Below are 14,505 nucleotides of genomic sequence, written 5' to 3'. Positions count from 1 at the left end.
CGTACTTTTCGAGTTGCGTAGGTTACGAAAACCAATCGTAAATTCGTTTAGCATTTCTGTTAGAGTGTACAACAGAAATTCTAATCAGCAATTGGTTGTATTAATTCCGCATTTCTCTAATCTTCCGCGAAATACGCCCAATGTGAATGCCGGCTTTCAGAATGGTGTATTCTAGTAAATAAAAAATAACCTATTCCAGTAAATTACTAGAATACGCAGATTACGCTTACGCAGGTTACGTCGCATGTGATGGCACCCTAAGGCTCAGTTCCACAATTCATGGTTAACTCTTAACCGAGGTTCAACTTGTTTCTCATCTGTTTCCAATTCTAGAATTAGAAAAAGACAATGAATAGGTTGAACCTCGGTTAAGAGTTAACTGTGAGTTGTGGAACTGAGCCTTAATATCAATTCAAATTGCTTATTGTTTTAACCGTCTAACAGGTTACCTTGTTTTTCATTATTTTATACTATGACTGCTGCATCTTTCCAGCCGCAGTAGCTACAGTAGGAAGTGACGACAAAATCTATGACGTCATTATTCCATCGCAGTGCTATCGTAGCTTAAGGCTATCACACGTACAAAAATTTTAGTCGTAATCGTAAGATCGCAAGCAAATCAGCCAATCACAATCAAAATTACGATCTCGGGTTTTAAAACGCTCGACTGTGATTGGCCGATTTGCTTACGGCCTTACAATTACAACTAAAATTTTTTTACGTGTGATGGCCTTTACTGTGATAAATTTTGGAACAGGCTTTACAGTGCTGCCAGTACTGGCAGTGAGTTACGGAACGCAGTCTAAGAAGGCAATGGGTGCATTAGTACTACAACCGCTCACTGAGCGCTCAGTGAGCTCTTGAATCTGTTTGGTCTATATTTTTAGTTCTAACGGAATATGCCAATCAGATACAAGAACTCACTGAGCGCTCAGTGAGCGGTTGTAGTACTGAATGCACCCATTAATTGCGCGAATTGTATAAAAATTTTAGTCGGAATCGTAAAGTTGCAAGCAAATCGACTAATCACAATTAAAATTAAGATCTCGCGTTTTTAAACGCTCAACTGTGATCTAACTATCGACTAATCATAAGACCGTAAGCAAATCAGCCAATTACAGTCGAGTGTTTAAAAACTCGAGATCTCAATTTTGATTGTGATTGGTCGATTTGTTTGCGACCTTACGATTCCCACTAAAATTTTTGTACGTGTGATGGCCTTAAGGCTTCTTAAAGCAAGTATGTGGACCTATCCTAACCTAACATTTCCACTTAATTAAAGGGGTCTCTACGCTTTGCCTATTCTATGTATATGAACTCTGGTTACATTATATATGTTCTGTGTCCGTACTTATAAGGTCTATATGGGCTGTGTTCCAAAATTGATCGCCAGTGTTGCGTATATGTCGTCATAAGTGCATGCTACCAATAGCGTTCCAATTTTAGTAAGCATGCTTTTCATGCAAACGCAGCTTTCATTTTGGAACGATATTTTGAGTGCTGTTATGCGGGGTCTACAATAGAAGTAGCGGTCGTAAGGTCTTAGAAAATTAACCAATCACAGTTGATTATTCTTCTCATATTCGACTGTGATTGGCCAATTTCTACGACTTAAGACCCTACGGCTGCTACGACTTCTATTGTAGACCCCGCATTAACTTATAGCGACTTCAGCGAAAAGAAACAAATAACCTAGAAATATGGAGAGAACCATACAGAAAAAATTTTTATTTGAAACCATTATAAAATTAGCATTCGATTCTAGCGATGAAGAGTCTAGTGATTCGGATTCACAATTAGCCGAAATTATATATAATTATTCGAAGTATGAACAAATAAATGTGACTACAAAAAGCTGACTACAAAAAAATTATAAATTTACTCGCTACTTCTTGCTTTCTCAGCATCTTCTACCGAAATATTTATTTTAAATTTAGTATTACTCTCAGCATCAATTAAAATTAACTCCTCCATCTTTTCCGCCATCTTTGTGCTGTAACTGCCTCACCTCAGCAGCCGCAGCAGGAAATGACGACAAAATTAGTGACGTCTTTACTCTCTCGCAGCACTGCCATAGCGTGCTACGATGATTTTTGGAACGGTGTTGACAGTGCTGCCAGCGCTGGCAAACAATTTTGAAACACAGCCATGGTCTATATGGGTATACACGTGTTATTTTGCTCAGTGAAATCGTCGAGTATATTGTCAACCGCGACATTTCTAGTCGTCTCTTTCATATTTCTTCCTTTATTATGTCTTCCCTTATTGTATGAAATTTTAGTCCTGGGACGTAGGTAATCAGTATCGTGAGATTTAATTAAATGTAACGAGGATTGTGATTTTAATGAGCTCGACCGAAGTTCACGCTAAAGGTACGGTTCGGAGCAGCGTAAAGGCTAGAGAAAAAGAAAAAGACCTATTTGAAAATCCTGAGGTTTTCTTGTGTACGAAAACAGAAGTATCCCCCATCCATGGCAGTAATCGAAGATCATGCTGTTCGCAGCGATTTGCTATTGATTATTCTTATTGTTAGCAGGGATCTAATTTGAGGTTATTTCTATGTTTACAACGATTATCGTATTGTGCTGTTTCGAATCGTTACAAATCTTGAACTAAAGTCTTCCCGAGTCAGCACATTATATCATTGAAGAAAATTACATTCTTTTTATAATTTTATTTATCACATATATTTTTCAGGAAAAAAGCTGTTCTCATATGTGACGAATTTTTGTAGGTTATATTCGGGTGTATATTTGGGTATTTAATTGGGAATTTGAAAAAGTTGGTGAAGATTGATCAGGAAGTTCTTGTAAAAATTTTTTTGAAAAGAGACTGAAGGAAGTAATTTACAATTGCAGTTTTTTTATAAATCTGCTAAACAATGCCGGTTCTTGTTAAAAAAAACATTCGTGTTAAAACCTCAACAACTGCATATAAGAATCCAAAGGTAAGATAAAGTGTGAAAGGCACATGAATAAAATAGAAACATGAACTGTATATAAAAAAAGTAGAAAGGCAACTTATATATGTATGATATATTAATGAGTCAAATTAAATAATAAAAAATTTTTAATAGAATTGTAAAGTATTACAAATTCTTCATTTTTCAGAATAAATCTTCTCAAAAGATGAAGTTTCATAAGCATCAAGGTAATGTTCATAAACTGAATATTTATTGGTGCGTTAAATAAATTGAATCATTTAATTATTATATCTGTATTTTGTTTAGGTTTAGAAACCATTCCTTATTCCTGCTACAGCTAAGGCAATAAAAATAAAAAATGTTAAAAATCCATATTGTATGAGAGCTTACGAAGTTGAAAAACATACAGAAACACTCTGTATGATTGAAGAAAAGTTATTAAATTTTATGAAAACAAATGAATTTTTGAAGAAAAAATCTAATACAAAAGATACTAAAATTGGTGACGTAAGTTTTATTGTATTGCAGTTGAATGTTGATAGTCTAATTAATAACTTATACAAATATAAGATTTCTCATAATAAGATGTGATTAATTTTTATATTTATCTCGCAGATGATTCTTGTACAAGATAGTTTTAAAGCTGAGAAAAAATTACCATCATGTATTTGTCGAGGTTTGATAACTTGTATTAAAAAAGAATGTGGGATATCTTATATAATTCTTTTAGTGGATCATGGAATTAGTATTGAATTAACTAGGGATAAATTTCATGTACTTCCAAAAAATCTTATCCCTGATGAGTATTTAACAAAAACTGTTGGTGTATATGACATTATACCGATCTGCATGAGAAAAAGCACCATTTTAAATGGTTGCAACACTATAGCAATGTAAGTTTTTTCTGTTACAATATTGTTTTTTAAATCTACTTCTTAAAAAGGCATGTTATATATCGATGTTAAAAATCGATATTCAAAGTTTTTTGTTGTCTTTTCCGCGATAGCGATTGATTCTCTTACAGTGCTTACTTCATGAACAGCTATCGTCGCATGTTTTGATAGCTATATCTATAAACGTTATGTACATCAACAGGCCTGTTTTTTTTGGCTGAACTTTTGCACCAGTTCATCTTTCTTCCTTTTCTCTCCAGGAGGAAAGAAGAGGAAGAAAGGACTGGTGCAAAAATTCAGTCAAAAAGAACAGGCCTTATGATTGTGTCTATCAAGGAGTTATAGTAACAGTATAATATTAATCGTATACATATATATACATTATATTGCCATATTTATAAGCAAGTAAACAATTTAAGTAAGTATAATAAAAAGTAAAAAACAAAAAGCTAAATAGCGCACATCTGTGATGTCTAATAAAATAAAAACATTCAAAAGATTGCAATTACCCAAAGTGTTGCAGAAAAGTGGACCGAAAAAGCAGTTCAATTTACAAAACATCTTCTCAGTGCATGTAAAATTGTATACTTTGATCATTTAATCACGAACAAAAGTAATGGAATAGAATACGGAGAATTTTATTTTATCATTGATAATGTTGTCATGTCATTGAGTGAAGCTTTGTTTCTTAATTATCATGCAGTTTACATAGAAGGAGGTATGTGAATTTCATAAGATTTTTCTGTAATAAATCTATTAAAATAGATTGAATGACATTCAAATAACATGCAATTTCATAATTTGATATCTAGAATTATTAAAACTAGTTGAAACACACTCACAACTTAAAGAAAAACGATGGTACATTTTATATGTAAAATTCTCAAGAAATAGAGAAAAAAGGTACAATGTAACACGTATCAAAGGAACTAATGAAACTCACACAAAATTCTTTCTCAGGTACATATTTATATAAATATATATGTAATTATATAGAGAGATATTTATGTTTCTTATATTTTTGATATCTGTTATTAGTGAGAAGATTTTAGTACAGAGCTCAATGGACTGTGATGTCTTAAATGATATTACAGACCTCAGATATCCCAAAGGAATACATCAGGTATATAAGTATAAATGTATTTTGATTGATTAAGAGTGTAGTAAAAATATAAATCAATAATGATTGAAAAGCCTCTGAGAACCCACGCAAGTTATTGTTGCGAATAATGATTTATATTATCTAATACACAATGAATGATATAAACGTTTCGACTCACATTTAGGGTCCTCTTCAGTATGAATATAACATATAACAAAGATGAGATTTGTGCCAACATCGCTTGCAGGGTTGGCAAGTAACGCATTATTTGTAACGCCGTTACCTTGTTGTAATAACGATTTGATAATGACATTGTGAATTTTTTATGATAGTAATGCTAACATCAGAGTTAGAAAAGTCATTTGTTACTTGTAATGAATTGAAAAAGTCATTCGTTACTGAAAAAAATAACTCCTAATTTGTAACGCGTTACTTTTTAGTAACGAGTAACGTTACGCGTAACGTTACGCATTACTCGTTATACTTATATATAACTTTTTCAGTGTAACGCGTAATAGTGACAAGTTACTTTTCAAAGTGACTTCTCTAACCTTAGTACAATCTTAGCGTTTAATTAGTTAGCGTTACCGTCATAAAAAATTGCAACATCGTCATCAAATTGTTTATTACAAAAAGTAACGACAAAGTAACTGAAAAGTAACGTTTGCCAACCCTGGCTTTATGTAATGTAGAAATCTCACCTTTGTTATATGTCATATTACTGAAGAGGACCCTAAACGTGGATCGAAACGTTTATATTATTCATTTTATGTATTAGATAATAAATGATTATTCGCAATAATAACTTGCGTCGGCTCTCAGAGGCTTTTCAATTATTATTGATTTATATCATTAGAGCCTATACGATTTTGATTGGTAAGAATATAATTTGAAATATTTTTCTGTTTTTATTCTCTAGGGTTGGGATGAGAGCATCAAATCTTCCAGACCAAGAAAACTTCAGTCTTACATATGGCCAGCTATAAACAATGGATTAAATGTTGTTGCTATTGGATCAACACAGTGTGGTAAAACGAGCGGATGCGTAATGGCTGTTTGCGGTCAGATAGCTTTGCGTCTACATGTACAAAATATTTTTCGCATTATAATGAGTACCATAAAGAACTTAATATCTGAAATCATCTTTCCATGCATAACATAAGCAAAATATTTTTCTTAAAAATTTATATAAATAAAATTTACATATACATACATGCATGTGTATAAAAAAAATCTTTATTTTAATTGATTAACTGATATCTGTTTTAGGAAATATGTAGTGCAACTCAGCCGTTAGCATTAATTTTATGTGCCTCGTCTTTTGAAGTAATTTCCGTTCAATCTTTGTGCGAGTCGTTTTTGCGATCTTTTAGTAATATAAAATGTGTTGCTGCATTTAATGGCAAGTCGGATAGATCAATAGCGGTAAATTTATCAATATTTTCACACTAATGTTCAATATCTTTTTAACTTTTTTGGTACAATTGTCGATTTAATCGACAGCCACTAGGCGTTCACGTACGACTGCACGTCAATCATTTGATTTGAAATAAAACATGTGTTATCGTTACTATCGATTTTTATTTTATCTATCAAAAAAATATATTTTTATTACCATTAGTTTCTTAAAAAAAAAGATACATTGTGTATGTAATAAAAATGACAAAAAGCATAATACACAATATCGCAAAAAATATAATGTTGGTTTAACTGTAATTTCACACTTTGAAACTTTTATATCAATTTTTCTAAATTGAATTTTACTCATTTGTTTTTCTACTAATAAAGTAATTTATATTTCATAACTTTGAATTTTTTATTTAAACATGTTTTAAATGTCTTTTCTATTATTATCAATAGATGAAAATTTTTATACACAAATCAATTATTTAGAAAACGCCACAAAAAGATGATATATGAAGATTTCTTCATAATCACAAGTGTTATTGGATATTGTTGTACCAAAAAGGTGAAGAAAATATAAGAAACTATTCTCATTCTTCAATTTTTATTTCTTTCAGGCAATGATACATAATGGCTGTCAAATTTTAGTGACTACGCCGCGATATCTAGTTCGATTCTTAAATAAAAATAAAGGTAGTTTGTTATTTGACCGACTTTCTTATTTAATACTTGACAACGCCGATGTAATTTTGGATAAATATTACAATTCGGTCAGTGAACACTTATAATATATTTAGTATTACTTATCATAGAGAGATAAAATTTCTAAAGTTTTCTAAATTTTTTTAATAGGTAGGAGAACTCTTCAAAAAGCACAAGATAATCGAGAACCGTGAACCACAAGAAGGTAATAAACCAATATTGCAGATAATTGTATCTGCAACAAACTGGACGCCCGAGATTAAAAAATTTGTACATCTAGTGATGTATAATCCATATATATGCATCGCATCATTCATAGAAGCTGTGGTTTTTAAATCTATAAGTCTAAAACTATACAGTGTAAACATTGGATACAAGCATAAAAAAATAGTCGGTAAGAAAACTTATAAATATCAACATTTGGCTGTATCAGCGTTCATTAATTACGCAAAATATATTTCTAATATTTCGAAATTATTTCAATGTTAGATCTACTGTCAAAAAATGAGTATCTCACGATGAGAACAGCGATAGTATGTACGAACGCCGAAGAAGCTGAAGACTTAAATACCTTTTTAATTTTGACAAAGAAAACTCTGCTAATTCATGACAAAATGAAATCATCTGCTATACGAGGTACAATAACAAATTTTAATCACATTAAGAAATGCTTTATCTTATACCTAATGTTTTATTTTATTGTTGATTTAATATTAAATGTTTTTTGGCCTTTTTGACAATTAATTATTGTATTTTGCAGCTTTACGAGAAAGTTGGATGGCATGTGTTTGTGGTTTCTATCCAGTACTGATATGTACTGATCCAGTCCTGTCTGATCTGAATTTTACTAATATTCAGTGGCTGATACATTTTTCTGTATTATTAAAATTAAAAAATCAATTCAATTATAGGTTTTCTTTACTTTTAGACAATTTAACGGAGGTAATTATTAAATGAGAACTCAAGATTGCTTTTTTATTTTGCACTGTAAGCAAATTATTACGCTTATATTAAATACTCTATAACTAATCCAATATAAATTTAAGGATTCGTCTAATTGTAAAAGTAGTATTATTGTTGACGAGAACAACACTATACAGTTATTAAGTATAGTAAGAATACTACAGCGAATGAACATTGTAATAGAGCCGATTATATTGGACTATATTCAGGTAAGCTAGATGTTATTTTTCAAAATATTTTTATCATGATTTTTATTTATAATGAAATATGATTCCAGCAAAAGGCTCTTGAATTAGAGAGGAATAAGAAAGAATATGCTCTATGTGATAATATAAAATCATTTGGCTTCTGCCAAACACGAAATGTCTGTGTATTTAGACATTGTGTCCTTTCTGAAGTTGATGTACCAATGACAAATATACAAATGTAAGTAATTTTCTATTAGCCCATCATATTCGTTACTTAATATTTTTAAGCTCTTGTTTGCACAGAGATGATAAGGTGAAATTAATAGTGACATATATTCACGATACGACACATTTTTCTGCAAGAATTCTTGAACATATTCCACATTCTAATGAATCAAAAAAAATAACATTTTCCAACATAGAATATATGCAAAATATGGGAGAAATACAAAATTATTACGGAAATATCGAAAACAGGTATATACTGAACAATTTCACGACTTTAAAAATATTTGTCTGTATATATTCCCTAAATTTCTATATATAGTATATTTTCTTAGTATAATTAATTATAGGAAAATAATATATTTTCTTAATAATCAATTATAGGAAAATGTCTACTTCGACGAATGTAGGCGATATCTGTGTTTTGGAGGAAACTATCGATACATTTAAACGAGTACAAATTATATGCATCAGATATGATAAGGTTTATTCTGAAGATGAAAAATTCGTAAATGTGAGATGTATCGACAGTGGTATTGTACATGAACACATTAATGTAAGATTATTTTATATTATTTTACATTATATTCGAATTTTCTATATTAAACTTTTTTTTTAACAACATGCATATTTTTCAAAAAATAATATGACTTTATATTAAATATGAGATATGATTATGTGAATTTATGGAAGTATGTTATTTATAACTTATCTTCTTATAAATGTATTATTCGGTTTTGTATTTTAGGTACGTAAACTAATGCACATCCCAAAGAAATTATTAGATCTCCCAACACATGTTGTCGAAATATTTTTAGCTAATTTAGTTCCTTGGGATGAGGAATATATGTGGAATCATTATACTAATGAACAGGTGCACAAGTGGTTCTCAGAAAATTTCGATGAAAGGTCTTATATTATTGGAGAAGTAAGAGTCTTTCATAATTATGAAGGAAAAATATGTGAGAGCAGAAAAATATTTGAATGAATTATTTACAGGTTCGCCTTCATCTTGGAAACACAATATGGTTAGATGATTTAAAAATAGGAACAAAGTTAATTGGCCATCCCGATCTAATAGGATCCTCTTTAAAAAAGGAATTATGCCATGGGAGTTTTTCAATTGTGAACAACAATCATTTATCGAATTTATTTAAATTTTGCAGAAATAGCGGAATGACAGAAATCAATGGTCATAACCTAAATGCTACAGACAAATAAATAAAGGAGTCTTTCAATATCATTTGTATTTTTAAAAGATTGGATGACTTTAGAAAGTTAATTATTTTTTTAATGCACATTGGACGAGTTCAAGACGGCAAAGCAGTTAGGCATGCTTACCGAACAATTGAATGTGATTGGTTGGATCTATAAGTAACAATCAATTATGTTCATTTGCTTGGCGAGCAGGCTAGCCGCTTTGTCAACTTGTGAACGAACCCATTTATTAGAAAAGATTGGTAATCATATTATATTCACAATTATCATTCGTTTATTTATTTTGTGGTGTTTAACTGTACATTAGTGGATGTAAAAAAAAGTTTTTAGGGACTTCTACTATTTTTAGATGAAAATGAAGAGAAGTAAAAATAATTACTCTCCATTTTGTTTTCATCACTATCTGAAATTATGTCAGAAGCGAGAAAACAATAAAAATTGTGACCAATCTAAAAAAAATTATATTTTAATAGAAATATTTTTTAACATTTTTATAATCGCTAAAATAGATTTATTACGGTAATGTCTCCAGTGAAATATAAGGAAAACGATGAAATATAACGATGAAAAAAATGCTTTCTGAAGTTTTTCAGAAAGCATTTTTTCAGAGTAGCTTATAATATGAGTCTTTCAACATTGAATACTATGTCATCTCTAACTTAAAAAATGAAATTTTGGACAAAATGCATTTTGAATCTCTTCAAAAATCATATTTATTTCTTAACTATATTATTCTTATTCTTAATTATATTATTAATTTGTCATAGTGTTATGAATGTAGTTTATTTCTCGTTTTTGGTTATATAATATTTACACGTATAATTTATTTCCAGCTATATGATTATTTATTAATTAACGAAACAAAAGGAGCGTTCGGTATATTTCATAATTGAGTTCTATCGACTGTAAGTGTTGGAACATATTTCCATAATAATATATTTTGCAAAAGTTTCTATTGTTTTATCTTGCTTCTAACATCACAATCAGAAATAGTACTTGTGAGCAAACAGGAGCTTTAATTCTGAAGCAAACATGCTCAAATTAGGTTTTCTTTGGCTGAACTAGTATTTTTGAAACTTAAAGTGAAATAGATATATGTTCGATATTTGTCAAAAGCGAGAAAAAGAGAGTTCTAATTCAGTTAATATAGGAATAAAAAACATCTCTTATCTATCCTTTTTTGCGGGATAATCTCTGCGAGACTTGTTTTTATTTGTCGAATACGGATACGGAGATCTTTTCCATTGTTAGGCTGTTAGCATGTTCCTTTAACAATAAGTACGAATAGATGGGTAATTGTGTCGAGGATGTTATTATGTGCATAGAATCAAATTTTATTTCTCTAAAAGAAAATTACTCAAAATAAGTGGGGAAAAGGCCTAAAGACTTTACATCCACATTACATATATATATAGTTGAGGGTAAATTTTTTGAAACTATTGCATATTGATCAAAATATGTCTTCTTTTTCTTAATATATGTATTAATAAATATATGTATATGTGTCAATAAATGAGATGCAAAAGAAAACACATTACATATATATATATATATATATAGTTGAGGGTAAATTTTTTGAAACTATTGCATATTGATCAAAATATGTCTTCTTTTTCTTAATATATGTATTAATAAATATATGTATATGTGTCAATAAATGAGATGCAAAAGAAAAATAAAGTATTTTAATTTAGCAAAAAATGGAAACCTAATAAAATATCAACTTAGCAAAACTACCTGTTTTCATCTTTAAATCAATCACAGATTATGAATGTTTGAAGTAAATAAATTACCTATATAAGAAATTCCAGAACATATAATGCTATATTAATATTTGATATAAACGATGATTAATCGTATTTTATTCGATATATATTCCGAGTTTGTATTAATAACATAGTTAATAAATTTGTTTGACCACTCCTTTTATATTTAATATTTATTCTATATTTGAAATTTATGTAGTACATTCTTGTACTTTAGTTTGCGCGTTATAAAAATAGTTAAATTAAAGAAATAAATTTAATAAGTATTAATCTGTATTAATATTTTTCGAATTATGTATTCTGAATTGTGTATTGTGTTTCATATATCGATCAAAGATTCTTTACTTATTAATAAATTGACTTTTGGCGGTATATTGTTTTCTTTCAGCATTTCAATTCGCTTACGCAACGTATTAATAGATATATACAAAATTCTTGGATGACTTACTATGTCATCACTCGTTATACCATTTTGTCGTAACAAATCGATCAATTCGGGCAATTTTTTAAAATTCATTCGTAGAATAGATGGATATTTTGTAATTGCTTCTTCAAAATGCTTTTCCTCCACATTTAATGTGTTGATTAAGTAATTCTTAAAGCTTCCATGTTCTTGCAACAATTTCTGCCGTTCATTAGTCATCTCTATATACCTATATGAAAAATAAATAATATAATTGGCGGTTTGTGTATATTATACTATAAGTTTCTCTATATTTTTGTAAATTTTACACACTGATCAAAGCTTTGCTCAGATTTTATTAGCACAGTAATTTTTAGAGCAAGATTTGCCTTCTTTAAAATCGCAATTCGATTCTGTATAGTATCTATATTGAAAAAAATTCGTGAATGCCGTAATATTTCATCGTTAGTAATGCCATTCTGATGTAGTATATTGATTAACTGATTCAATTTCGCTATATTCACTCGTAAAATACTTGGTACTTTCTGGACCAATGAATTGAGCACCTCATCGTCGAGTTTCAACTTATTTTGCAAATAGTCGCTAACATTTCCATAATGCTGCATTAAGCTACGTTTCACCTTATTCTTTTGAATGGCCCTACATGTGAACAAATGAATTTTATACTCTCTATTTCTAGATATTCCAATATATGTGCAATACATTTGTTGAAATATCTGTTTTCATTTTGTATGAATTAAAGACTAAATATATATATATAAATAAATGCAAAAAGTTAATAGAAACTGTAAGAAGTTAATAAAATGACAATGTTTGAAATGTAATTTTTTAAAATAAAAATAACTTGAAATTATACAATAATATAAAATTTCATAAAAAATATAATGAAAAATATTAAAAATAAGGTATTTTTCATATTCTATCTTATTAACGTACCTTGATATAACTTGAAACGAACATCGTATAGCCCATGTATTTATCTTTAACCTTCCTGTATCTTTATATAATTCACATTTATGACGTATGTAATTTTTGCTGTATCGAAGCACCCATGTGTCTTTTAATATATCTTTATTTTGTATATTATATTCTGCAGAAGGCAAAGTTATTTAAAATTAATCTTTTTAAACATATAATTTTATATTTTACTACTAATTCACTTATCAATTCACAAATATGTATGTACATAGGTCACTATGAATGTTTTGCTATATGCAATATTTATTGGAAGAGACAAATAAGTATTTGTGGCTATTAAATAGAAATTAAATAAGAAAATAGAGAGAAGGCAAGCATAATCTTATCTACAGCATATTTGCAAGGAAACATCTAATGCCACAATAATTAAAGCAAATAAAAAAATTTCACAGCTGCCTTTAGTATCAGTAATATTATTAAACCTTATTATTTAATTCTGCTTATTAACTTACCGTATAATATATTCAATTTTTTATCTATAGAAGAAATTGGTATTTTTAATAAGAATGAATTTGGTACTGTTATTTCACATAATCGATATATGCTACACTAGAAAAAAAATTCAATTTTGTAACACATAAAATATGCTGCATAACATAATATATCACTATCCAACAATTTCTATCTTAATTCTACTCAAATTTTTGTTCTACAAATAATCGAAGTTTATCTTTCATGTTCCACACAAGTAAAAGTTTTTTTTAAGAAAAATTTCTTTTTATAGAATGTCTCAAAAATAATTTGCAGTATTAGTTTATTAAGAACATTGTATATAATTATATTTGATAACTTGGAATCTTATATTAGTTTTACTCGTACCTCTAATTTATGAGAAAGATATTCCAGTCTATTATATGTATAAGGCTCCATATCCTCTTGAGTATAAAATACATAGATTGCTAGTTCATCTTGGGTTAAGCATAGCCATGGTATAAGCTGGTTGTTATCCATATTTAGAACTTTGATACAGTCAAGCTTATTTGTCAATTTATTGCTTTCGTGTGTCAGTAACCAGGTGTTGTTTATGATAGTGTCTTTTTGTATGCCAGCCTTTATTAGATTATAATAATTGTTCAGAATATCTGCCCTAGATCTCTTCTTCAGCTGTGGATGCTTGTTGATAAGTTTGCTAAAATCCTTTCCCGTCATACTCAGTAATTCTTGAAGAGTATTCCTCATGATCCGCTGATTCGGCTTGTAATTTGTGAGGTAATCACTGTAATTTGATATCTTACAGGTGTGATCCACTATTTCTACATGCTTGCACAGCATTCTATTCTGCAAAACGGCCTTGACAAAGGGCGAATAACCGTTCATGTATAGCGGCAGAGTCGGTTTCAAAAAAGGCTGAGGCTGAGCTTTCAGCAGAAGATTCACAATCATTCGTTGCGTCATTTGCCTAGCCATAGTCTTCCGTTTTATAATACCTTGTGTAAAAATGTAATGTTTCTGTCATAAGACGTACTTTTCATTAAATATTTTTTGTAAAAAATGTTATAGGATATCTTTTCACACTTTCCAAGATTCATAACCTACATATATCGAAGACAACCTCGTTCTATTCAGAAATATATAGTGCATTCTGGGGTGCGTTCCGTTAAACGCATGATGCATCAATGGCTGCGTTCAGCAGAACGTTTGTTTTGCAACTGTTGGAAGTTTCCTTCGCGCTAATTGGATCATACTTTTAGATCTAGAAGAATGGTCCTATCTCAGCAG

At 29.6% G+C, this 14,505-nt stretch overlaps 2 protein-coding genes across 2 annotated transcripts; one reads left to right on the top strand and one right to left on the bottom strand.

Annotated features, from left to right (window-relative positions):
- Positions 1–2,151: 2,151 nt before the first annotated feature.
- On the top strand, positions 2,152–9,944 carry LOC108722129 (Brother of Yb). Its single transcript, XM_018447075.1, has 20 exons — positions 2,152–2,372; positions 2,735–2,947; positions 3,111–3,150; positions 3,230–3,430; positions 3,539–3,816; positions 4,332–4,534; positions 4,629–4,776; positions 4,855–4,939; positions 5,838–6,002; positions 6,188–6,343; positions 6,940–7,092; positions 7,175–7,418; positions 7,514–7,660; positions 7,785–7,966; positions 8,071–8,196; positions 8,265–8,413; positions 8,479–8,652; positions 8,785–8,956; positions 9,149–9,328; positions 9,400–9,944. Exons 4-20 carry the CDS (start codon positions 3,302–3,304, stop codon positions 9,619–9,621), a joined length of 2,913 nt encoding a protein of 970 aa, XP_018302577.1. The 5' UTR covers positions 2,152–2,372; positions 2,735–2,947; positions 3,111–3,150; positions 3,230–3,301; the 3' UTR covers positions 9,622–9,944.
- A 1,686-nt stretch (positions 9,945–11,630) lies between these two features.
- Positions 11,631–14,346, bottom strand: LOC108722089 (mitochondrial transcription termination factor). Its single transcript, XM_018447007.1, has 5 exons — positions 13,606–14,346; positions 13,239–13,335; positions 12,745–12,898; positions 12,121–12,447; positions 11,631–12,037 (listed from the first exon to the last, which is right to left on the bottom strand). Exons 1-5 carry the CDS (start codon positions 14,191–14,193, stop codon positions 11,704–11,706), a joined length of 1,500 nt encoding a protein of 499 aa, XP_018302509.1. The 5' UTR covers positions 14,194–14,346; the 3' UTR covers positions 11,631–11,703.
- Between the last annotated feature and the right edge of the window lie 159 nt (positions 14,347–14,505).

This window comes from Mycetomoellerius zeteki, unplaced genomic scaffold (assembly GCF_001594055.1).
Source record: "Mycetomoellerius zeteki isolate Tzet28-1 unplaced genomic scaffold, Tzet1.0 scaffold197, whole genome shotgun sequence".
In the NCBI taxonomy this organism is placed as follows: domain Eukaryota; kingdom Metazoa; phylum Arthropoda; class Insecta; order Hymenoptera; family Formicidae; genus Mycetomoellerius; species Mycetomoellerius zeteki.
This window is presented reverse-complemented; position numbering and strand designations above follow the sequence as displayed.